At 35.6% G+C, this 27259-nt stretch overlaps 1 protein-coding gene across 1 annotated transcript in view; it reads left to right on the plus strand.

The window, feature by feature from the left end:
- The first annotated feature begins 4367 nt into the window (after positions 1-4367).
- The window catches only part of SPAG16 (sperm associated antigen 16), a 910587-nt gene continuing 887695 nt past the window's right edge, over positions 4368-27259 (plus strand). Inside the window, exons 1-3 of the mRNA XM_059927392.1 lie at positions 4368-4494; positions 19184-19230; positions 20396-20491. Coding sequence (XP_059783375.1) covers positions 4368-4494; positions 19184-19230; positions 20396-20491 — 270 coding nt within the window. The remainder of the gene's footprint in view (positions 4495-19183; positions 19231-20395; positions 20492-27259) is intronic.

Here is a 27259-nt window from a genome sequence, read left to right on the forward strand (position 1 = left end):
GAACCCGTGTCCCCTGCATTGGCAGGCAGATTCTCAACCACTGCGCCACCAGGGAAGCCCCATATTCTACTCTTTAGAAGAAAGTCATCATCATGTGCAGTGCACACTTAAGGAGTGGTGAGTTATACTCCATTCCTTGAATGTGGTGTATCTACATCCATTATTTGGAATTCTCTTCACAGGAGATGTGTCCATTCTCTTCTATTTATTTATTTATTTATTTATGAAATCATTTCTTTACATCAGTATGAAATTATAGATATTTATTTTATACTTTGGGTTATTTTCCAATACTACTTTATTAATTTTGTTGCTCAAATTGTTTTAGCTTTGTACATTTTGGGGAGCTCTTTCACTTAGCTCCTTTGTCCCTTGGCTATACCCCATTTTTGTGGGATTTTTAGTTGGGGGGCACTTTTTTACTTTCTGGCACTGTAAGATGCTCCAGTCTTGTCTTGTACATTCCCAGACCGGCCCTATATCCAGCCATTTCTCCATTGGCTCTTCTTTTTATCGGAAAATGGTATTAATAAACCAAGATCTGGGTGGTAGGTCTGATCATTGCTTATGGGGGTGTTTTTGCTTCTAGACCCTATCAGCTGACAGAGCAAGGAAATATATACGTATATACTAGAGGTTCAAGTGACTTTATCTGGACTCAGATTTTCTGTTTCTTTCACCTCGGTCCTCCATTTTTACTCAAGTCTTAGATAGAAATTTTCTTCATACTTGCAAAGTGACTAGCAACTCTAGAACTTAAATCCCAAGGGATGAAATAAATCTTTTTGCCAGAATTTCCAACAATTTCCCACCATGTCTCATTGGCTCTTCTTGGGTCACATGCCAACTTGGCAGCTGATCACTGTAGCCAAGAGAAATGAAATCTTATTATGCTAAGCTTGGGTCATGTGCTCATCTCTAAAGTCAGAAGATTGATCCTATTTGAACTACATGGGCTAAGAACACAAGAGGTATGAATTTGCGAACAGTTGTTAGTGAAAAAAGGGAAAATATAGCTGTATGGCTGACCACAGTCAATTACCACTACTTCTATGAATTCTGGAATTCTAAAACTGGCTACCACTTACTGTGAGCTTTTGAAAGAAAATAAGATAGTTACTTTCATAAAAAGATGCATCAGTATATGGCTTGGGCTCTACTGGTAGCAAATGAACACTCAACTTCTGAAAATTGAATAGTAATTTACTATACCTTTACATATGAGTATTTTCTGCTTTGAAACTAAAAATGTGAAGAGTAAATCCATTGTCAGATTCTTTTCTGGTTTTGCTTTTAAAAATAATTTCACTTTTACAATAATGGAGCATTTAGTCTGGGAGGAAATAAAAACTTGACTTTTGTGGTTGTTGCTTCATTTTGACTGTCTCCATTGGTTTTCTTTATTTACCTCTTTCAGGAGCATATTCAAAGGGAAATTAGATGGCTTGCTGTTCATTTATCAAAATGTTAAGGCAATTTTCTTTTTCTTTTTACACTTAAAATATTGCAAAATATTTTAAAAAGTAAGGACTATAGAATGGAAGGACTATAGGATAGCATTATAACTGAAACCACTACTGTGATCTGAAGTTTTTGCTTTTTCTTAGTAAGGCTTTCACACTTCTTTTAAATTAAACCAGCAATTAATGGAACAAGAATTCCAATGTAAAAGGATTATTTTCAAATTCATCCATTGCAAAGACATACTGGTTTTAAGATATTAGCAATCACTACAGAAGGTTGCAGCCCAATTTTTTTCTGAAGGAAATTATTTGTTCTGTTTGTATTTGTTAAGATTACTTTTGCTTTTATTTAATTGCTTTTAAAAATATTACTCATCCATTGTAGAAATCTAAAGGTTTACAAAGTAAGATATTAAAGACACTACTAATTTGAATTTTTAAATGCACTGCTGCTCTGGTCCTGTGAAATGTGTTTAAATTGGAGGGAAGCCAAAAACATCTTGGGTGACATCTAAATTTGAACGTCATGAAATGGATGTAATCAAATTGATAGTTCTGAGTTAAAACTTTGGTTATTTGGAACACTTAGAAAATGAGACTTCCAGAATTAAAAAAACATTTTTTTGAGGAGCGGAGTAATGATACTTCTTTAAGTTGTAAGACTTTTTTTTGTTTTAGCTCTTCTGACAATCTTTTCCACTTCTTCTCTGCCTTAAACGGTGGATACTGGTCATAATGTATTTGTTTTCTTATGACTCTTAAGATCTCCTTTTTTGAATTCTGGATATTTCTAAAAATATTTAAGTTTTGTCTTAAAATTTTTTCTATATATGTAAGTTCCTTATAAATATAATATCCAATTCGAGACTGGCATATTCTCTCAATAATTTAAGTAAATTTTATTGACATTTATTGAAAATATTTAATATACTGGACATTTTTTGGGGGGGGTAACTTTATTTGCATTTAATAGTGATTTTTAAGCCCTATATCCAATGAAACCATTTTAAAAAGCTCTATGAGGAATGGAAACTTAGATGTCTATTACACTTTTCTTTAAAGAAAAAAGCTCAAATTTCTGAATGAGCAAGATTCACTTTTGTAGGTAGAGGCTTTGCTTCTTCATGATCTTCAGTGCTTCTTATATATTTCATTTCATTTAATCTATATTTTAGTAAGGTGGATATTAAAGTCTCTGTTTTAGAGAAGAGGAAACTAAGGCTCGCAGAGCTTAAGTTACTTAAGGTCATACAGAAGTGCCAGGATTCAAACCTAGCTGTAGAACATGACATACTACCTCTAAAAAATAAGAGAGCTGTTATAACAGACAAAAAAAAATCAAAGTATACATTAATTGTTCAGAGACACCCTCCTCTATGGTTCTCTCATGTTTCTACATGTCTTGCTGAGTGTGCAAGGCCCTGACACTCCTCACCCAGGCCATATCTCAGGCTTGTGCTTACAGGAAACAACCTTGAGGGATGAGGAAATTCCTCCCTTTGGAAGGAAGAGCAGGCTTACGAGAAAAGCAGTGGATTCCCCAATTTCAGAGTTCCCTGAATTTTCAGTCCCTTATTATTCTTCCTTGCATCTTAGTGAGCACTCGGGATATGTTTGATATGAGAAGTCAATGACAGGAGTAAGTTATTAAAAGAGTAAATACTACTAAGAATGAATTCTCTAACTATTACATCTAATTGTGATGCTTGAGTATGCTAAAAAAAAAAAAAATCTCGAAACCAAACCAAACAATTAAGTACAAATAACAGCTATTTCTTAGTGTCTACCATGTGACTGGTGAGTTCTCAACTCTTTATGTTGTTTTACCTCTTGCAACAATACTTTGAGGTAGGTAATAATATCCCCATTTTAAAAATGAGGAAACTGGGGCCTGGAGGCATTAAGTGGTTTGCCCAAGTTTTCATAGTTAGTAATGGTGGAGCCAGGCCCTGAATGCAGCCTCTCTGGTTCCAACATTGAAGCTCTTTATCACCTCATTAGAAGTTGCCACTATGTGTTTTTTGGTAATAAATGGGAATTTTTATAATGAGGTGCTGTTTGGCATCCAATTTTCATCAGAATGTAGGATGAAAAAGAATCCGTAAATAAAAGGGCCCTGTAGATGGTTCTGATACATACACAATATAAACCCGAGGAAGATTCTGTCATAGCAAAAGGACTGCACGTGATTGGGCAAATATCATTTATTATACATTATGTTAGGACAATTTGTATCTCAAAATTCTTATGGAAATGGCTTTACTTTGGTAAGAATCAACGTTACAACTACAATTCCAAGTCCCAGAGTATAAAACCAAAGACAAAACAGACGTCCAGATAAATACTTTGAATGAGTACGAGAATGGAATTGACTAGGGTGACCATCCTAGTTCTTTATTGGTAGTTCCCCTGGGCCAATCTCATGATTTCTAGGACTTTTTTTTTTTTTTTTTTCCTCCAGGTACTGAGGATCTTCCTCTTTTCCATTAGTTTTCCCTGGGGACAACTAGGACTCTACACATACCTAAAAATCTGGGGACTGACGATTGGCATTTAAGAACCAACAGAAAGACAATTTAGAGAAGAAAACGAAGTGAAAAACAAATGCTAGGGTCAAAACTGAAGAAAACCAAGCCACCTCGGTAAGAAAAGGTGTGCAAACCAAGTCCACTGCTTCATTTTATCTCGTCCAGTCCAGGAACTGCATCCCAAGGGCTCAGGGTAACTAGGCAACGAGGTTGCCCCGGTAACGTAGGAAGCGAAGAGGACACCCCCATTTAGGGCTCGGGGTAGCCCTTCCTGGCCCGGAGACCGCGCAGTGGGAGGGGTGAAGGATGCCAGACTCTCGCGAGAGCTGAGTGTGTGTGTTCGTACTCGAGCGTCTTCGCTCCCGGAGCGCTTCAGATGGCTACTCAGCAAGGGATACCCTCCTCGGCCCTGCGGGTTTTGGAAGAAGCGTTGGGCATGGGCTCGACGGCTGCCGGGGACACCGCGGAGGCGGTGGCCGCCGAGGGCGCCTACTACCTGGAGCGTATCCTTCCCGAGTAGGAAGCGGCACCCAGACGCTGGCCGCGGTAATGGGTGTTGGGGGCGAGGGCGCGGCCTTCCCACTCTGGGTGCCCTGTGAAGCTTGCGGTCACCCAGCCGGTAGAGACGCCTATTGGACCTCTAGGTGGTTTCAACGCCACCGCGACCCCCTGCTACCTACCCACTGTAATTTTTCGCCTTGTAGTAGTTGTAGGCTGATGTGTTCCTGTTGGAAAAAGTTAGTAGTCACCACTCAGTAAACTTCGCAGTTTTATTTTAAAGTAGCACAACAAATTAATCCAACCCTCCTTTAACTCAGGGTTTTTTTTTTTTTTTAATTTTTTAAAATTATTTATTTATTTATTTATGGTTGGGTCTTCGTTTCTGTGCGAGGGCTTTCTCTAGTTGCGGCGAGCGGGGGCCACTCTTCATCGCGGTGCGCGGGCCTCTCACTATCGCGGCCTCTCTTGTTGCGGAGCACAGGCTCCAGACGCGCAGGCTCAGTAGTTGTGGCTCACGGGCCCAGTTGCTCCGCAGCATGTGGGATCTTCCCAGACCAGGGCTCGAACCTGTGGCCCCTGCATTGGCAGGCAGATTCTCAACCACTGCGCCACTAGGGAAGGGAAGCCCCCAACTCAGGGGTTTTATTAAGCCCCCAAACGTTCAGAATGCCGTGAAAATAAATTCGTAGGAAAACATCAGGAGGTTAAGGAAAAGACCGCTACCTCTAGGCTTTAAGGAGAGGAAGGAGGAAGCTCAGAATATCCAGCCGGATCCTGTAGATGGTCCAATTGTCCAATGCTTAAGTGATTTGTTTTGGTAGCATCTACTTACTGGGTAGTTTCAATTTGGGCTACTTAACGATAAAAATAACCCTCCCCCCCCTCCCCTTTAGCAACTAAATGGTAACCTGGTGACCTGACGAAGCTCAGGGATGTTAGGAAGAAGCAAGATCAGACAGTGATGAGCGATTATCATTGGAAATAACCAGAAAAATTGAATGGCCATATGTGGATAATTAGGTTCACTATCTCTTTTGAGCTCCCCTTCTCTAAATTAATGGTATTGAGAGGGGGAGGATTCATGAGAAAAAGATAACTACTCCATTCTTCAGGCAGATAGGAGAGAGATGGGTAATCTGTTTTATTCTTAAAGGTATCAAGGAAACTGCAAAATCTACCTTATTTTTTTGTCCAAATATAATCCCCTCGGATTTAATTCAAGATTCCAGAGATCCAGCAGTGATTCATTTTGTAGGCTTTTAAACTGATTAACCTGTCCTGACTCAGGCCCAGTATACATCCCTGCTACAGGGAGCTTTGAAGAACTTGGTTGAAAAGCTCAAAGAAAATATATAGTATTTCATTCAGTGCAAACATGATTTTTACAAGAATATATTCGAATAGTTTGAAATAAATTTGAGTGAAATATGTGGGTGCTCTAGTATCTTAAGTGAGGTTTTATACTCTTTTCCTAGCTCTTAATAAGCTGTCTTTTCCAGTAATCTTCCTTTTTAAATTCAAAAACAATTCAACGATTCTTTCAGCGCTAATCTACATCAAAGTATAAAGTTATCCAATGTCCATGCTAGTGATAACCGGGCATCTTATATCTGTCTGCATTAAAATGATTTCTATCACTATAGTTTAACTGTTAACATGAGACAAACATAGTGAGGTAACTTTTTTTGCAACCATCTTTGTGAAATAAGTGGTGAGACTGCAATATAGCACAACTCTCACTAATGAAAATCTGGTTTACTTAATTTGCAGGGAGATCACCGAGTTACAGCTGCCAACATATAGCAGTTTGCAAAAAACCTATCTTGCAAAGACTTCTCCAAGTAATCATATTTACAAATATAAGCAACTATAACTTTTCAGGATTTTTTTAAATTGAAGTATAACTGACTTACAATATTATATTAGTTTCAGGTGTACAACATAGTGATTCAACATTTTTATACATTATGAAATGATCACCAGTATAAGACTAGTTACTGTAAGTCACCATACAAAGTTATTGCATTATTATTGATTATAGTCCCTATGCTATATGTTACAACACCATGATATATTTATTTTATAACTGGGAGATTGTACCTCTTAATTCCTTTCATCTCTTTCACGCAGCCCCCCATCTCCCTCTTCTCTGACATCCATTAGTTTTTTCTCTATATCTATGAAACTGCTTCTGAGCTTGTTTGTTTTTTTTTTAAGTTCCACATATAAGTGAAATCACACAGTGTTTGTCTTTGACTATTTTACTTAGCATGATACCGTCAAGGTCCATTCATGTTGTTGCAAATGGCAAGATTTCAGTTTTTTGTTTTTTTTATGGCTGAGTAATATTCTATTGTATATATGTGTACCACATTTTCTTTCTCCACTCATCTGTTGATGGACACTTAGGTTACTTCCATATGTTGGCTATTTTAAATAATGCTGCAATAAACATACAGTGCATATATCTTTTCAAATTAGTGTTTTGTTTTCTTTGGATAAGTACCCAGAAGTGGAATTGCTGGATCATATTGTAGTTCTCTTAAATTTTTTGAGGAACCTCTGTACCTTTTTCCATAGTGGCTGCACCAATTTACATTCCCACCAACAGTGCAGGAGGGTTCCCTTTTCTTCACATCCTCACCAACACTTGTTATTTCTTGGCTTTTGATAATAGCTATGCTGACAGGTGTGAGGTAATATCTCACTGTGGTTTTGATTTGCATTTCCCTGATGATTAAAGATGTTGAGAACCTTTTCATGTGTCTGTTGGCCATCTATATATATTCCCTAGAAAAATGTCTATTCAGGTCATCTGTGCATTTTTTATTGGATTGTTGACTTTTTTGATGTTGAATTGTGTGAGTTCTTTATATATTTTGGATATTAACCCCTTATCAGATATATCGTTTGTAAATATCTTTTCCCATTCAGTAGATTGCTCTTTCCCTTTTCATTTTGTTGGTTTCCTTTGCTATGCAAAAGCTTTCCAATTTGATGTAGTCTCATTTATTTTTGCTTTTGTTTCTTTTGCCTGAGGCAACAGATCCAAAAAAATCAAAGAGCATACTGCCTATGTTTTCTTCCAGAAGTTTTATGGTTAATGTCTTATATTTAATTCTTTAATCCATTTTGATTTTATTTTTGTATATGGTAAAAGAAAATGGTCCTGTTTCATTCTTTTGCTTGTGGCTGTCTAGTTTTCCCAGCACCATTTATTAAAGAGGCTGTCTTTTCTCCATTGTACATTCTCGCTTCCTTGTAGATTACTTGACCAGATAAATAAGAGTTTATTTTTGGGTGCTCTGTTTTGTTCCATTGATCTATGTATCTGTTTTTGTGCTAGTACCTTACAGTTTTGCTTACTATAGCTTTGTAGCATTGTTTTAAGTCAGGGAGTGTGATAACTCCAGCTTTTTTTTATTTCTTAAGATTGTTTCGATATTCAGGGTATTTTGTGTTTCCATGCAAATTTTAAGATTATTTGTTCCAGTTCTGTGAAAAATGCCATTGGTATTTTGATAGGATTTCATTGAATCTGTAGATTGCTTTGAGTAGTATGGATATTTTAACAATATTTTTTCTTCCTATCCATGAGCACAGTATGTTCTTTCATTCATTTGTGTTGCTTCAGTTTTCTTCATCAATATCTTACCGTTTTCAGAGTATAGGTGTTTCATCTCCTTGGTGAAATTTATTCATAGCTATTTTACTCTTTTTGATGCAATTGTAAATGAGATTATTTTCTTTATTTTGCTTTTTGATAGTTTGTTATTAGTGTAGAGAAAAACAACAGATTTCTGTATACTAATTTTGTATCCTGAAACTTTATTGAATTCATTTATAATTTCTAATAATTTTTGGTGGAGTCTTTGGAGTTTTCTATAAATAGTATCATGTCATCTGTAAATAGTGACAGTTTTCTTCCTTTCTGATTTGTATGTCTTTTCTTTTTCTTGTTTGATTGCTGTGGCTAGAACTTCCAGTAATATGTTGAATAAAAGTGGTGAGACTTGGAATCCTCATCTTGTTTCTAATCTTAGAGGAAAAACCTTAAGCTTTTCAACATTGAGTTTGGTGTTAGCTGTGTGTTTGTGATATATGGCCTTTATTGTGCTGAGGTGTATTCCCTCTATACCCACTTTATTGAGAGTTTTTATCATAGGTTTATATTGAAATTTGTCAAATGCTTTTTCTGCATCTATTGAGATCATGATGTGATTTTTATATTTTGTTAATGTGGTGTATCACATTGATTGATTTATGGATATTGAACCATCCTTACATTCCTGGAATAAATTCCAGTTGATTATGATGTATGATCCCTTTAAATGTATTGTTGAATTTGGTTTGCTAATATTTTGTTAAGGATTTTTGCATCTATGTTAATCAGGGATATTGGCCTGTACTTTCATTTTTTGTAGTGTCTTTGTCTGGTTTTGGTATCATGATATCCCTGGCCTCATGGAATGAGTTTGGAAGTGTTCCTTCTTCAATTTTTTGGAATTGGTATTAACTTTTGTATAAGTGTTTGGTAAATCACCCTGTGAAGCTGTCTGGTCCTGTACTTTTGTTTGCTGGGAGTTTTTTGATTGCTGATTCAAGTTTTATTATTAATAATCAGTCTGTTCAGATTATCTATTTCTTCCTTATTCAGTCATGGAAGATTATATGTTTCTAGAAATTTGTATATTTCTTCCAGGTTATCTAGTTTGTTGGTATAAAATTGTAGTAGTCTATTTTGATTGTATTTCTGTGGTATTGGTTATAACTACGCTTTCATTTCTGATTTTATTTATTTGGGCACTCTCTCTTTTTTTTTTTGAATAGTCAGGCTGAAGTTTTATCAATCTTGTTTACTTTTCAAAGAAACAGCTCTTTGTTTCATTGATCTTTTCTATTGTTTTTTTAGTCTCTTTCATTTATTTCTGTTCTGATCTTTCTCATTTACTTCATTCTACTAATTTTAAGCTTTGTTTGTTCTTCTTTTTCTAGTCCTTTAGGTATAATTTAGGTTGTTTATTTGAGATTTTTCTAGTTTCTTTAGGGCGGCCTGTATCACTAGAAACTTCCCTCTTAGAATTGCTTTTGCTACAGCCCATTGATTTTGGAAGATTGTATTTCTATTTTCATTTGTCTCAAAGTATTTTTTAATTTCCTCTTTGATTTCTTCATTGGCCCATTGGTTGATTAGTAGTGTGTTGTTTAGCCTCCGTGTGTTTTTGGGTTTTTTTCCAGTTTTCTTTTTGTTATTGGTATCTAGTTCCATACTGTTGTGGTTGGAAAAGATGCTTTCTATGATTTCACTATTCTTAAATTTATTGAGACTGGCTTTGTGGCCGTACGTGATCTTTCATTGAGAATGTTCCAAGAGTGCTTGAAGATAATGTGTATTCTGCAGGTTTTGGGTGGAATGTACTGTATATTTGTATAAAGTTTATCTGGCCATTAATGTGCCATTTAAGGTCAATGTTTCTTTATTGATTTTTCTATCAGGATGATCTTTCCAGTGATGTTAGTGGTGTGCTAAAGTTCCCTACTATTATTTTACTATTGTCAATTTCTCCTTTTATGTCTGTTATTATTTGCTTTATATATTTAGGTGCTCCTTTGTTGGGTGCCTAAATATTTACGAATGTTATATCCTCTTCTTGGATTGACATCTTTAGAATTATATAATGCCCTTCTTTGTCTTCTGTTACAGTCTTTATTTTAAAGTCTATTTTGTCTGATATGAGTGTTGCTAAGCCAGCTTTCTTTTTTTTTCTTTTTTCTTTTTGCATGGAATATCTTTTTCTATCCCTTCACTTTCAGCCTGTATGTGTCTTTAGATCTGAAGTGAGTCTCTTGTAGGTGACAGCTATACAGCAGTGTACTTGAAAGTTGCTTAAGTTTGAATGCATTGTAAAAGCACTACATTTATACTCCCCCCCCCATGTTTTATGTTTTCGATGCCATATTTTACATCTTTTTACTTTGTGTATTCCTTAACTGCTTATTGTAGTTATAGTTGACTTTATGACTTTTGTCTTTAACCTTCATACTAGCTTTTTAAATGTCTGATTCACTGCCTTTACTATATATTTGCTTTTACCAGTGAAATTTTTTCTTTTGTATATTTTCTTATTTCTAGTTATGGCCTTTTATTCCACTTAAAGAAGCCCCTTTAACATTTCTTGTAAAACTGGTTTAGTAGTGATGAACTCTTAGTGTTTGCTTGTCTGGGAAATTCTTTATCTCTCCTCCAATTCTGAATGATAACCTTGCCAGCTAGAGTATTCTTGGTTGTAAGTTTTTTCTTTTAACATATCATGCCACTCTCTTCTGGCCTGCAAAGTTTCTGCTGAAAAAAATCAGCCTATAGTCTTACAGGGGTTTCCCTGTATGTGACTAGTTGGTTTTTTCTTGCTGCCTTTAAAATTCTTTCTTTATCTTTAAATTTTGCCATCTTAGTTATAGTGTGTCTTGGTGTGGCTGTCTCTGGGTTTATCTTGTTTGGAATTCTTTGTGCTTCCTGGACTTAGATATGTTTCCGTTTCCAAGTTAGGGAAGTTTTCAGTTATTATTTCTTCAAATAGGTTTTCTGACCCATCCTTCTTGCTCTTTTCCTTCTGGAGCCCCTATAATATGAATGTTAGCATGCTTGATGTTGTTTTAGAGGTTCCATAAATTATCCTCATTTTTTAGTTCTTCGTTTATTTTTGCTGTTTAGATTGGGTGATTTCCACTATTCTGTTTTCCAGATTGCTTATGTATTCTTCTGTATCGTCCAACCTGTTGTAATTCCCTATGGTGTATTTTTCATTTCAGTTATTTTATTCTTCAGCTCTGGTTGGGTCTTTCTTATATTTTCTAACTCTTTATTGAAGTTCTCACTGTGTTCACCCATTCTTTTGAGTTCGGTGAGCATTTTTATGACCATTACTTTGAAGTCTTTATCAGGCAAATTATTTATCTCTGTTTCATTAGTTTTTTTTTTTTTTTCTGAGGTTTTATCAAGTTCTTTCATATGGAACATACTTATCTGCATCCTCATTTTGTTTTACTTTCTGTGTTTGTTTCTATGAATTAGGCAAAACAGTTATTTTCCCTAGTATTGAAGTCATGGCCTTGTGTAGGAGCATTCCCTCTATAGACTGCATGTGCTGGTTGGCTTTGGTAGGCTGGCTGGAACTGAAGTGGGCATGGGCTGGGAAAGAGGGAGGGTCCTGGGACATGCTGAGTGAGGGCTGCCTTGGCAGCGAAGCTAGAGATGAAGTGGGCACAGGCCAGAGACATGCTGGGGTGGCTTTGGTAGGTCCCCTAGAAGCCAGGCATTATTCAGTCTGCTGCCTATGTGCTGGGACTCAGAGTGAGTGAGTTTGTGCATGAGCCCTTTAAGGGTAGAGTTTTTGTTTCTTGTAAGAGCTCTCTAGCTCTTCTGTATGTAAGCCCCACTGGTTTTCAAAGTCAGACCTTATGGGGGCTCATATTTCTCATGCAGGTCCCCTGGCCTGGGGTTACCAATGTGGGACTTGAACCCCTTGCTCTTTAGCAAGGGCTTCCGTGGTTATGATATCCCCTCTTGCTTGTGGGTCGCCACACTGGGGATGTGGGTGACCAGATCACACCTCTACCCCTCCTACCCATCTTACTAGTCTTCAGGTCGTTCTCAGAGTTGCTTTATATGTAGTTGTAGTTTTGGTGTGTCCATGGGAGGAGGTGAGCTCAAGTTCTTCTTACTCTGCCATTTTGAGCCCACCCTTCTTTGAGGATTTTATTATCCTCTTTGTGAATTATCTAGTCACTGTGCTTTTCCCCTTTTCTCTTTTGTTGACTATTTTTGGTTTCAACCAAAGGGTAGTCAGTAGTTACTAAACATTTAACCAATCAGTTTTCCTACATTCAGTCTTCAGGTAAGAGATTTAGTCATGTGAGAGCCTTTAACTCTTAGTTAAATGAAGTTTGAGGATTACTTTTGAATGACAATTATCCCTGTATCCTGAGCTCTCTTAACATGCATTATTAACAGTTGACTGTGTAGTTTTATTTGACATTGTTTCTTAAGGTGATTATGATAGTTGCTGAAGTGAGACTTTCTTGGGTTTAAAGTCTTTAGTTTTCAGGTAATTTAATTGAGCTATTGCAGTGGATAAATAAAAATTATAATATGCACTAATGAATCAGAAATCTGATCTGTACTTTGCACATATACTTAATCACTTCTAATCCACTACATTTGGTCCTGGACTTCCCTTATTTATGACTGAATAGCTGCTCTGAGAACACTAGACAATGAGCTGTTAATATTGAGCAAGGCTTATGAAAGGGCTTGACTCAAATTCTCCAGGAAATCACCCTTTTCTTTGCTCTTAAACATTCAGACATAAAGAACATGTAAAGGTTAGTGTGGTCCGAACCAGAAACATATCCAGGATCCACCATGAGGGTGAGTGGCTTCATTAAGAGAAGGCTCACATTCTTTATGACAGTTTAGAGAATGTGTCCAAGAAATAGAATTATTACCCTTGAAACACCCCTCCCTTGTAACCTCCTAGCTATAGTGGTGCCACCTGTATCTCTTCTGAAGCACTCCATGATATCACTGCTGTTAATTTTTAAACTTGTATAGGGCGAGATGCAAACTTACATGATATAGTTCTTATCTTACTTAGCTATCTCCAGAACTTTAAGAAATCTAATCATGGAATATATGAATCCTCTAGTGAACTCTTTTTTAGAAAGATATTTGCAGCTTTGTAAAATGTAAGGCTAGATTTTAACTATGTGATCTGTAAACGGGCAAGTAGGTATCTCTAGTAATTGTAAAGAAGATTGGTTGTCTTTCGTGAATGAATGCTCTATTAAAAATCAATACAACTTGAGAGAGGTTTTCATTCATAGTAATGATCAGGGGTTGCCTTTTAATGTGTGGCTGCAGACATTTGGGAGTGCCTATTCCAGCTGAGAGATGCAGGCTGGAATGAATTGTATTAAGAAAGCTAATGCTTAATTGATTTTTTTGCTACTTGTCTAAAGAAAGACCTTATTCAAGGAAGAGTAATGAAATGCATGGACTCCAGGGAAGTAGAGCCCCCAAAGTAGTATTGTTTTTGTTACCTACCTCCCTTTTTGCTGATTCTCTGCTCCCCTAACTGGCTTTTGATTATTATTTTATCTTTCTAGACATTTTAACGCTAAGAATTTGACTTAGATCATGGACATACATTTGCTGACCCCTGAAAAGGTCTCCTTTGGCCCCAACAGCAGTTTGTGAGGGTTGACTGAGTTTAAGCCTGTTCTTTGAGGCTAACCAACTCTGGATGCAGTCCCAAAGTCAACTGTTTCAAAAATGCAAATTAAGGATTCCAGACCCTGAAATATGGTGATCACACTAAACCAATACCCCATCTAAGATGCATGCTTTTCTTCTTAAGTAGTATCCTTAGCCAGTATCTCACTGCAGTGGTAATGTTTACTGATAACTTTGTGTAATTAAAACAGAACTTTTGTTATTTTTAGAAGTTATTTTGTTATTTATTGCTTTTAACATTTATTTTTTTTCCTCTAAGATGTTACTTCTCTGGAATATTTATAGTATTAAGTAAGAAGATATTAGTAAAATCCTTAATAATCATTATGTTCTCAAGTAGTGTATTTCTTATTATCATTGGAAAACTGGATTTGCTCATGGGTGCTTAATTGCATCCTACATATATTCAAATAAAAAGGATAGACAATTTGAATGTAGAACGTAGAGGCATGTTACTAAACCTAGAGTGCTGAATTTTACGTTCACAAAAGTCATAGATTATTTGGAGAGAAAAAAATTATATTTTGTTCTGTGTCTTCTAGACTAGGCAGATGTTACTGTGTATATGAATCCAAGATATGGATCTTGAAATGAAGATTCTAATTCAGTAAGTGCGGGTTTCAGGGGTTGAGACTCTGCATCATTAACAGGCTCCCAGGTGCTGCTGGTGTGGCTGATCTAAGGGCTATAATTGGAGTAGCAAGGCTGTAAACAAATATCTTAACCTCTTGCCTTTATGTTTTCAGATAGAGGTATAATATATAGACCCCATATCTTTGGGTCTCCTGGTTTAGAAGTTGGAAAAACTTATACCACCATCCACTATGAGAACCATGAGTCTTATATGTTGAAAGAAAATTATTTTCCATGTTCTGAGGCAGAAGATGGGCAACAGCTGTCTTAGGCAGGAGTGGCCCATAAATTTCTACATTTGCCAATTCTATTGAATTGGTAGTGGTTCCGTGGTATGTGATATTAAGACTTGGTAGGAAAGACTGAAGGAAGCAAACAGCAATGGGAATTTTGACAGCAAGTGTGCCAGTTATTTGCCATCTTTGGTCTATTTTCAGTTAACTTACTTTATTTAAACTGGCTTTCCTAAGAAAGGAAACATGACTATAATGTTTGGTATTTACAATACATTTCTTTTATTTCAATTTAGTGAGTAAAATGTTGATCATGGAGGATCCAGGCTAGACTTTAGATTGCCTTTGTGTACATTGATTCTGCAGTGATATCAAAGATTACAAAGCAATTTCTGTCTATAGTAGCTTTGGGAAATCATGTAAAATATAATTAGCTTTATGTTTCACTCCAGTTCTTTATAAAGCTGGTGCTACTGGCAGTGATCACTACCTACAGATGCAGTAGTGGAGGAGACCAGTGTGTGAGGAACTTTGTATGCTGCTCTCATCTGAAAATTGTTCATTTCTTTCTGCCTGTGGTCCATTTGCACAACCTTGTTTGTGACCCCATCATACCAACTGTCACATCAAACTCTGCTCCATTAGGCCAGCTGAAATGCTTCTCTGAAGCTTCTTGCAGTTGTATCTTCTGTAGTACTGTGGTGGATTTAGGGCTTCCTAGCAGTTTCAGTGTGGGTGTATATTGGCCTGTTTTCTGACAAGATCTACAAGGTCAGGATCTGGTGCAGATTCTGTTCGTGTAGAAACTACTAGTTCACCGGTGGTGATGAAGTACCAGGGAACTAATTCATAGTATGCAAACTCACAAGTACTACTAAATTCTTTCCAGAGCAAGTGGAGATGTGGAGAATGACCCTTAGTCTGAGACCAGGCCATGACTATAGGATATAGTACCTGGCCTGGAAGGGGGCGGTGCTGTGGACTGTGGGTGCAGGCCAGGGAGAAAAGAGGCCCACAGATAGTACCCTGGGCAAGATCAGACTAGAAAACCAGGCACAAAATTAAGTGTCAAGTCAAGCTCAAGCTCTAGAAAGGCAGGACCAGATCTGAGTGGAATAGTCAGAGTAGAAAAAAATGAATTTTGGAACTGGAGTTCAATGATGTTTTTTGAAGGAAAGCTAGGCAGGTAATGGGAAGGGAGTTCTGTAGGGGCTCAGAGTCAGCTTGGCAAGAAGAAACTGATATTAAGCCAGAATGCCAGTTTATTATTCTGCAGTGGAAAAATAATTTTGTATGAAAATTGTGACCAGCTTAATTGTATGGACATTTCCTGGAGAATAGGATCACCTAAGAGATTAGATTACAGATAAGAAAGTTGCCCAGTGAAAGTAGAATCAAGATTAAAGGTTTTATTTTTCAGGCAACTCTTGATGAACTGTGCATTTCTACCCTACCAATATTGCTTCTAAAGCAGTGCTTTGCAACCTTTTTCACACACGATGCTCCATCAGATCCGGCTTCACTCTGTCTTTCTGGCTGTCCCAAGGGCCAAGGGGATCAATATCTGTACAGCCCAAAGTGTTCTCTTTATGAAAACCTAAGAGCGTGATTTCTCTCAGGCTTCAGAATCAGAGATTGCTGTACATTTGCTGAGAAACTCATCTGTTTTCATTGGATGGATACTGAATTGGTATCTGATTACATTTCCCTTTTTACCCTGACTGCTGGGAAGCTTAGAGTCAAACCTGTGGCATATAACAAAGTTCATGAGACCTTACGGCCTGTACTGTACCTTACTTCTACTGTTTCCCTTTCTCTGCTAATTTCCATATTCATTTATTTTCATCTCCCTGTAGCTGTATGCATGTCTGTAAACTGCCACAGAATTGTTTTGGGATTTGTTTGTGCATTTGTCCATGTGTTGCGAGCCGGCTAGCCAGCTAGACAGATGCATGCAAACATACATGCGAAAGTACATTTCCTTCTTTAGTAACGCTGCAACATCACATTTCAACTATGTTGCTTCTGAGAAGGAAGATTTTCTGTTCACATCATATTGTGGGTACTAACAGTATCAATTAAGGAGGATCCTGGTTCCTGTTTTGGGTATTTGTACTCTTCCTGATGTTTTATTTGGTTAATCTCTTGCCCTTGGTTTACTGAATCTTTGGGTCTATAGCCCTGTAGCTCTTTTATATTTCTCCTTCCTTTAGGGTCTTCAGATTGAGCTGTTTAAAGGATTTGATTTATCTGTTTGTAACATGACACTTGAGAGTTTGGAAAACAAATAGGTGAGAATCCATTACTGAGGATATTGGTAAAAATTGCACATTGCTATTGTGTCACTGTAGAAACAGCACGGTGTAGTTGAAAATTCATGGTATTTATATTTAAGAAACTTGTCTTTGTCACTCATATCTTTGATTTTGGCCAAATCTATTCATCTTCCTGACTTAGTTTCCTTTATTTTTCTTCAGTTTAGAGATGACTGTATCTGTGCCATTCAGTCTCACAGGGTTTTAAGAGCACATATGGTTATGATCCATGCGATGATACTTTTTCAGCTTTATAAAATGGTAGTTATTTTTCTCTTACTCTTTTTTGATTATGGGAAACAGAATATATTATTAGTGATTATACTCCGTTCCCTAGAATATTTTTTTTTGGTAGCAGTATGCAAGTGTTTTATATTTCCAAAGCTTTGAGGACAGATCACTTTTTCCTCTATAGAGCCATGTTCAAGAAACTTTGCTTTGACGTTTCTTCCTCACAATAAATAAGCAGTTGGCTTATTTACAATTATAAACTCTATCCAGATCATTTTAGAATATTAACTTCTTTGTGAAATTTATTATGGTATAAACAGTGATGAAGGATAGCATTACTTTTCTGGAGACTTACAGGCAAGTGACTGCCTACAAAATCAACTCCTAATAGTTGTTTCTCAGAAGGGGACATATTTTTCCATAAAAAGGAGGCTGAACTTCCTGTAGCTGAACCTAAGGAAATTTTATATCATTAAGTGAAAATGTGTCAGAAAAATATAAATCTAGAAAAGGAGGAAGATTCAGAATGTCTTTTATGTATCCATTCATCTTAACACTAGATCATGGGAGACTTAGGAGACTTCTCCACAGGTACTCATCTCTTTCCAGAACAGGGAAAATAACAACAAACACTTGTATAGTATTTATTATAAGCCAGGCACCATTCTAAATGATTTACATATGTTAATTTGTGTTAACAAGAGAGGTAGTATAGCATAGTGAAACCTAAGCTTCTGGGGCTGATTCCCAATTCTGTTAGGTCCTGATTGTGTAACTGTGCATTTGAGTCCTGATCTGTAAAATAGAGATAATAATAGTTCAGCCTCATTGGTAGGATGAGGATGAAATGAGTTAATACATGTAAAACCCTTAGGACAGTGCCTGGCTCCTGTTAAATACTATGTGTGTGTTATCAGTTCTTATTACAAACAACAGAAGTTGTTATACACACTGTCAGGTTACTCTTGCAGGATGGGATGACAGAGAAATTTCTTATAACCAGCAGCAAAATGAAAACTAGGCTAATCTAATCTTTGATTTTCATAACCATTGCTGTGCACTGAAGTGTTTAATTTTATACCTTTTAAACTTGGCCTAATAAAGTCTGTGCATTTGAAAAAAAATGTAAACCTACCAACCAATCAACAAAATAGCATTACTGGCGTGTATTTTGATTTCTTTTAAAATTAGATGTTGTCTTGAAGTTTTCATTTGTAGACTAACTTGTAATTTTTGAAGGTCTTAGAGCAATGCTGTTAGAATTTTTTATTAGAATCATTTCCACTGATATTTTAATGCTGATATATCTTGATAATTTATGAACTGCTGAGTTATGATTATTAAGTAGTTTATATTTGCTTAAACATTAGGCTGCCTTTTCTGAGAAGATAATTTAATTTTAAAATTGAGGTATGTAAGAAAGAGAGTGGAGGTGTAAGTATCTTTTATTGATGAAAACATTGAAATCTATATTTTACTTATATTTAAATCTTAGTGTGCTTTGGTTTTTTCATTCACAATACTTTAAACCAAATAAAGAAGTCACACTGCATTGTGAATGACTCAGAAACTCTGGAAAATCCACTGTGGTTTGAGATGTGTTTGAAAATTTACTGTCATAGTTTTCCTGTCCATCATTTTTCTTATCTCTTTCTAATTTATGTTATGATACCATGTACATTTTTGTAAGTCTTCTTAGAATCAAAGTGGAAATCATTAGATAGTACATAGATTAAAAATATAGTTTTTCATGAGTTTGGGTTGTTTGAATAATAATTTAAAATAACAATTAAGATATTTTGTCTTAAAACATCTATAATTGTAGGCTGTATGAGGAGGAGGAATTTTAAAAAATACCTTAATTTACATGTATTTACTAACTTGGTGAGATACTTGGATATAATACTGTATTTTAAGGTTATCTCAATTTTTAAATATAATAATTTTATTCCATTATTTTGAGATTCAAACTTAACAGTACATTTAGAGGTCACCATAACTGAAGCATCTGAAGATGATTATGAATATGAAGAGGTAATTTGTTCATTTTATGTATTCTATAAATTCATTACAGTCATTCCTGTGAAATATTCATTTTATTTTTTCTTAAAAATATTTTTTCTTAAGTGATGCTACTGTTTCAACTGAATTTAGCTAATCAGCTGGTGAAGAGTGAGGTTTGGAAATTCTATTTAAAAATTTAGATTGGTTGACACATCTGGCTCTTTTGATTTTCTTGTTAATTGTCCTTCAGAGTCAGCTTCTCATCACCTGCCTTGTGGATCCACACTATAGTCTGTCGTCTCTGTCCAGCAGGTGTTCCCAATCATCCAGTCTAGGTTTCCCAGATTCCTACTGCCTAGCTGGAGCTCAGATCCTATGGTTCCCTGCAACTTAGCAATACTTCAGTCTAATATAGTTACTGTCTCAAACCTTTTCTTTAATTCATTGTTCCAAGGGAACCTATCATTACATCTGAGATTTGGAAGGCAGAGTCACTCCAAGATGACAGAAGCTGTGAATGAAACTGTGGAAATAAGCCTGGCATTTGTGGCCTGGGCAAACAGGAGACAGGACAAACACAGAAGATAGGCTTTGTATTACTACTGGTAAAATGGAGATAATATTAATACATACCACATGAAATGAGTTAATAGATGTAACAGGCTTAAAGCTGTGATCAGCACATAAGAAGCATGCAATAAGCGTGCACTCTCATTAATGTCATAACTAGAGTCAGTTGCATTCTTCCAAGAGCTTAACATTCAGGCAGTGAGTTTTGTTTTGCTTTTTAATATTAGACATAATTTATTAGATATTTGCAGTTGCTAGTAGTTACGAAAAGTAATGGTGGAGAAAATCTGGGATGCGGAGAGAATGGTGGCATTTAGATGGCCTAACATTCTTTTTTTTTCAGCAGAGTTGTTAGACTACATTTGTCAGTATAGATAAAATCAGTTGCCCATAAGCTAACCTCAAGTTCATCAGTAGTAACGTTGAGTGATGTTTTTATAAGGAAGTCAGAGGGCTGCCTACTTGTTAGTTTATTTTTCATAGATCTTCAGAATGACATGGTGTCTTACATAAAGTGTATTTCTTTGGTCCTTTGTTTTGTGAGGAAAATTTATTTCTAAAATGAAATGAGGTATTTTTATATTCCTGCTAACTCTTCCTATCGTTCTCTTTCTCTGTGATTTAGATACCAGATGACAATTATAGCATTCCAGAAGGTGAAGAAGATCTGGCAAAAGCAGTTCAGATGGTCCAAGAACAGGCTACAGATACTCAAATTTTGGTGAGAATTTTAAACACAACCATAGCCTATAGTTTAACAGTGACACGAAGTTTTGAAAGTCATTTAAACTATAAATACTTCACTTACTAGATGCAGCTCTATCACCTGACGTCTTTTTCGCTTCTATTTCTTTATCATCTAACCTTCACTTTTAGTAAGTAGTCATATTTACTTTGCCTCATTTCATCATTTTCCACATGGTGGTCACTTTTGCATGACTTTGCAACAAATGACACTTTCTCTCAGAACTCTCTTTAATCTCAGTGGAGTTTAAACCAGGATTTTCAGCACTTGTACAGAACTTGGTATTGTATACATATTCTACAGTCTGTTTTGTAAGCATCTGTATTTTTTGTTTTTCATGGAAGTATTTAGATCATAGGAAATGCTTAATATATTATGCTTTTTTTCTTGTGAGGCTAATGAACTAATTTCACTAGAAAATATGGTAGGGATGCTTTCTGATTATAATACCACCAATTAACAGTACATGGAATGATGGCATTCCTGTAAAATTGCAAGCTCAATTAAAAATTGAAAATAATGATGATAGCAAAAATATTTTTAAAGTGCTACCAATACTAATTAACACTGAAGTCATACCAATACTAATTAAGAAGGTTGCTTTTCTTCAAAAATGAAACCTTTCCTGTGAAATATGAAAGAAATTGTTATACTCTTATTTAGGTACAGATTTGGCTTCCTCAGTGCAAAATAGTATGTGATAGACTTCACTCCGTATTCTGGCCTGTGTCAATCTTTCCATATTTTGCAGATTTCCTTGGTTCAGAAATCTAGTTACTCCTTTCCAAAATATCTGTCCATTCAAAATTGAAAAATGCTGAAGAGGAGGATTTTTTGAATCCAGAATTGATTATATTCTAAGTGGAGGGCTTTAGCTCATGGTAAACTCTATTCTCTAATATATGCTATGGATATAGTTCCTTCTAGGTAGACGTAAAGTGAAGTCTACTATGCAGACTTTATTAGTCTGTTGGATATCTCAATGCAGTAATTTATAGGAAAGTTTTAAAACATAGCATTTGAACGATGAGCAGTGAATAAACATATCAGTTGCATTATATGTATTACTCATCATCTTCCTTCTTGCTTTACATCATTAAGTAAAGAAGGATTAAAAAAATACTTTATGTACCACTCATTTATATTGGTACTTGGTAACATAGATATGCCTAACACAGTGCTTGGCACATAGTAGGCACTAAATGAATAGCAGTTAAATGAATGGATAAATGAATCATTGAATGAAAAAATTATGACCAAACTGTAATTGCATCTTTGTATGTGGTATCATGCTAGAAGGTGCTTATAAATCCAAAGATAAATCCAAGAAGGGCAATTGGTGAATAAATTCAATGTAGTAGCTGTCATATCTTCTGAACCAAATATCAGTAATTCTTCTCTCATCAGTTTCTCAGAAGCTTTCTTTAATCATAAGCTTGCAAGAGTTAACTTTCTAGATTTATGACATATTTACATCTTGTTGACTCTTATTTAAGTTTTTATCTGTTTTTTGAGTTCTTTGGAGGAACAGTGCTATGCCGAAAATTCACAAAAGTTTCCCCTTAAGCTTTTAAAATTAAATATGAATTCATTTTATGATAAGCATTTCAGTTATGTATTTCTAATTTGGTTTTTGTTTCTATAGTATTTTATCTTCAAAAACTAGCTTTGAGTTGTGCCATGGGCTTTCTGTTTTAAGAATATTTATTGATTATGAAACCCACTTCCTTTTGTTATGATTTTATCACATCTGTTTATGAGCAAGATATATTTTCTTCTATGTTAGAGGATAGTAGTAGTCTCAACTGAACAGGGACTTTTAGAAAATTCATTAAAGACTGCAAGTAAAAAAGGTCATCATTACATTAAGAATGTTGAATATAGTTGAAATTATTGAAAGTTGAAAGTTGGAATAATGTAAGTAGTTTTATTGGTTAGAAAATTAGTAAGGACTATTTATATAAGAGTTGACATTTAAATGAATTTTTATAATTTTCTTTAAACCTTGATAATACATATGAAAAATTTGAGGATTGATGCATGTTTTATTTCATAAATTTTAAACTTTTTATCCTATAAAATATGTTTCCTTGATAGGTGCAGTGTTTCAGAACTCTGAAATAAAATATAGTTTTATCATATTTAAAGTGATTAATGAAAAAAATTAACGTAGGAAATGTTATTAATCTGTAACAAATGTGTGGTTTGGTTGTACTGTCCATTGTTTCTTGAAACTGAAGTCTTTTTTCTAAGTATAAATGTAAGTAGAAATAGGAATACAGGCGCACACACACATACACACACATATTCCTTAGAAATACTTATATGTAATTTTATGAAAAGAAGTCTACTTATATTCAAGCTGGGTTTTCCCCTCTACACTGTGAGCATATTATTACCATTTTGAGGGGTAATTCTTTAGCTGTTTTGGTTCGTGTTTTTTTTGTTTTGCTAATTTTGGAGGTGCAATCTTAAAGGTCCATGTATTGCCATAATAATATAATATTTATAAACTTATAATTTTGATCTTTAAAGATAACAGTAGCGGAGTACCTAAATCATATAACTGTTGAATTTCCTGACATCTTCTCTCCACCTCCTCCTCTAAGAATATAAGGCATTTCTTAGAAATAGTCAGGTGTTTCTGGAGAAGATGAATTGATAACTGAACAAAACTACTATACTGTTTAACATATTAATCAGTAGTTCTCAAAGAATTGTCCTCTAAGATATTTTCCTATATATTTATTAAGAATTACTATCAAATATTTTCATATTAAAGTTATGTTCTTATAAGAAAAAGTAGCTCAGGATTAGTAAGTTTGTATTCCTTTCATTTATTTATTTATTTTTAACATCTTTATTGGAGTATAATTGCTTTACAATGGTGTGTTAGTTTCTGCTTTATAACAAAGTGAATCAGCTATACATATACATATATCCCCATATCTCCTCCCTCTTGTGTCTCCCTCCCATCCTCCCTGTCCCACCCCTCTAGGTGGTCACAAAGCACCAAGCTGATCTCCCTGTGCTATGCGGCTGCTTCTCACTAGCTACCTATTTTACATTTGGTACTATATATAAGTCCATACCACTCTGTCACTTTGTCCCAGCTTACCCTTCCCCCTCCCCGTGTCCTCAAGTCCATTCTCTACGTCTCCGTCTTTATTCCTTTCCTGCACCTAGGTTCTTCAGAACCATTTTTTTTTTTTTTTTTAGATTCCATATATATGTGTTAGCATACGTTGTTTGTTTTTTGCTTTCTGACTTACTTCACCCTGTATGACAGACTCTAGGTTCATCCACCTCACTACAAATAACTCAGTTTCGTTTCTTTTTATGGCTGAGTAATATTCCATTGTATATATGTGCCACACCTTCTTTATCCATTCATCTGATGATGGACACTTAGGTTGCTTCCATGTCCTGGCTATTGCAAATAGAGCTGCAATGAACATTGTGGTACATGACTCTTTTTGAATTATGGTTTTCTCAGGGTATATGCCCAGTAGTGGGATAGCTGGGTCATATGGTAGTTCTATTTTTAGTTTTTAAAGAAACCTCCATACTGTTCTCCATAGTGGCTATATCAATTTCCATTCCCACCAACAGTGCAAGAGGGTTCCCTTTTCTCCACACCCTCTCCAGCATTTATTGTTTGTAGATTTTTTGATGATGGCCATTCTGACCGGTGTGAGGTGATACCTCATTGTAGTTTTGATTTGCATTTCTCTAAAGATAAGTGATATTGAGCATTCTTTCATGTGTTTGTTGGCAATCTGTATATCTTCTTTGGAGAAATGTCTATTTAGGTCTTCTGCCCATTTTTGGATTGGGTTGTTTGTTTTTTTGATATTGAGCTGCTTGTAAATAATGGAGATTAATCCTTTGTCAGTTGCTTCCTTTGCAAATATTTTCTCCCATTCTGAGGGTTGTCTTTTCATCTTGTTTATGGTTTCCTTTGCTGTGCAAAAGCTTTTAAGTTTCATTAGGTCCCATTTGTTTATTTTTTGTTTTTATTTCCATTTCTCTAGGAGGTGGATCAAAAAGAATCTTGCTGTCATTTATGTCATAGAGTGTTCTGCCTATGTTTTCCTCTAAGAGTTTTATAGTGTCTGGCCTTACATTTAGGTCTTTAATCCATTTTGAGTTTATTTTTGTGTATGGTGCTGGGGAGTTTTCTAATTTCATTATTTTACATGTGGCTGTCCAGTTTTCCCAGCACCACTTATTGAAGAGGCTGTCTTTTCTTCATTGTATATTCTTGCCTCCTTTATCAAAAATAAGGTGACCATATGTGCGTAGGTTTATCTCTCGGCTTTCTATCCTGTTCCATTGATCTATATTTCTGTTTTTGTGCAAGTACCATGCTGCCTTGATTAGTGTAACTTTGTAGTACATTCTGAATTCTGTTTGCTAGCATTTTGTTGAGGATTTTTGCATCTATGTTCATCAGTGAAATTGGCCTGTAGTTTTCTTTCTTTGTGACATCTTTGTCTGGTTTTGGTATCTGGTTTTGATGGTGGGCTTGTAGAATGAGTTGGGGAGTGTTCCTCTCTCTGCTGTATTTTGGAAGAGTTTGAGAAGGATAGGTGTTAGCTCTTCTCTAAATGTTTGATAGAATTCGCCTGTGAAGCCATTTGGTCCTGGGCTTTTGTTTGTTGGAAGATTTTTAATCACAGTCTCAATTTCAGTGCTTGTAATCGGTCTGTTTATATTTTCTATTTCATCCTGGTTCAGGTTCGGGAGGTTGTGCTTTTCTAAGAATCGTCCATTTCTTCCAGGTTGTCCATTTTATTGGCATGTAGTTGCTTGTAGTAATCTCTCATGATCCTTTGTATTTCTGCAGTGTTAGCTGTTATTTCTCCTTTTTCATTTCTATTTCAGTTGATTTGAGTCTTCTCCCTTTTTTTCTTGATGAGTGTGGCTAGTGGTTTATCAATTTTGTTTATCTTCTCAAAGAACCAGCTTTTAGTTTTATTGATCTTAGCTACTGTTTCCTTCATTTCATTTTCATTTATTTCTGATCTGATCTTATGATTTCTTTCCTTCTGCTAACTTTGGGGTTTTTTTGTTCTTCTTTCTCTAATTGCTTTAGGTGTAAGCTTAGGTTGTTTATTTGAGATGTTTCTTGTTTCTTGAGGTAGGATTTTATTGCTATAAACTTCCCTCTTAGAACTGCTTTTGCTGCATCCTATAGGTTTTGGGTCGTCGTATTTTCATTGTCATTTGTTTCTAGGTATTTTTTGATTTCGTCTTTGACTTCTTCAGGGATCTCTTGGTTATTAAATAGTGTCTTGTTTAGCCTCCATGTGTTTGTATTTTTTACAGATTTTTTCCTGTAATTGATAATCTAGTCTCATAGCGTTGTGGTCGGAAAAGATACTTGATATGATTTCAATTTTCTTAAATTTACCAAGGCTTGATTTGTGACCCAGGATATGATCTATCCTGGAGAATGTTCCATGAGCACTTGAGAAGAAAGTGTATTCTGTTATTTTTGGATGGAATGTCCTATAAATGTCAGTTAAGTCCCTCTTGTTTAATGTATCATTTAAAGCTTGTGTCTCCTTATTTATTTTCATTTTGGATGATCTGTCCACTGGTGAAGGTGAGGTGTTAAAGTTCCCTACTACGACTGTGTTAATGTCCATTTCCCCTTTTATGGCTGTTAGCATTTGCCTTATGTATTGAGGTGCTCCTATGTTGGGTGCATAAATATTTACAATTGTTATATCTTCTTCTTGGATTGATCCCTTGATCATTATGTAGTGTCCTTCTTTGTCTCTTGTAATAGTCTTTATTTTAAAGTCTATATTGTCTGATATGAGAATTGCTACTCTACTCCAGCTTTCTTTTGATTTCCATTTGCATGGAATTTCTTTTTCCATCCTCTCACTTTCAGTCTGTATGTGTCCCTAGCTCTGAAGTCGGTCTTTTGTAGACAGCATATATACGTGTCTTGTTTTTATATCCATTCAGACAGTCTATGTCTTTTGGTTGGAGCATTTAATCCATTTACATTTAAGGTTGTTATCGATTTGTATGTTCCTATTATCATTTTCTTAATTGTTTTGGGTTTGTTTTTGTAGGTCTTTTCTTCTCTTGTGTTTCCTGCATAGAGGAGTTCCTTTAGCATTTGTTGTAAAGCTGGTTTGGTGGTGCTGAATTCTCTTACCTTTTGCTTATCTGTAAAGGTTTTAATTTCTCCGTCGAATGTGAATGAGAACCTTTCTGGGTAGAGTAATCTTGGTTGTAGGTTTTTCCCTTTCATCACTTAAAATATGTCCTGCCACACCCTTCTGCCTTGCAGAGTTTCTGCTGAAAGATCAGCTGTTAACCTTATGGGGATTCCCTTGTATGATATTTGTTGTTTTTCCCTTGCTGCTTTTCATATTCTTTCTTTGTATTTATGTTTTGATAGTTTGATTAATATGTGTCTTGGCATGTTTTTCCTTGTTTTTAATCCTATATGGGACTCTCTGCACTTCCTGGAGTTGGTTGACTATTCCTTTCCCGTATTAGGGAAGTTTACAACTATAATTTCCTCAAATATTTTCTCAGTCCCTTTCTTTTTCACTTCTTCTTCTGGGACCCCTATAATTTGAATCTTGGTTTGTTTAATGTTGTCCCAGATTTCTCTGAGACTGTCCTCAATTCTTTTCATTCTTTTTTCTTTATTCTGCTCTGCAGTAGTTATTTCCACTATTTTATCTTCCAGGTCACTTATCTGTTCTTCTGCCT

This window comes from Balaenoptera ricei, chromosome 7 (genome assembly GCF_028023285.1).
Source record: "Balaenoptera ricei isolate mBalRic1 chromosome 7, mBalRic1.hap2, whole genome shotgun sequence".
NCBI classification, from domain to species: domain Eukaryota; kingdom Metazoa; phylum Chordata; class Mammalia; order Artiodactyla; family Balaenopteridae; genus Balaenoptera; species Balaenoptera ricei.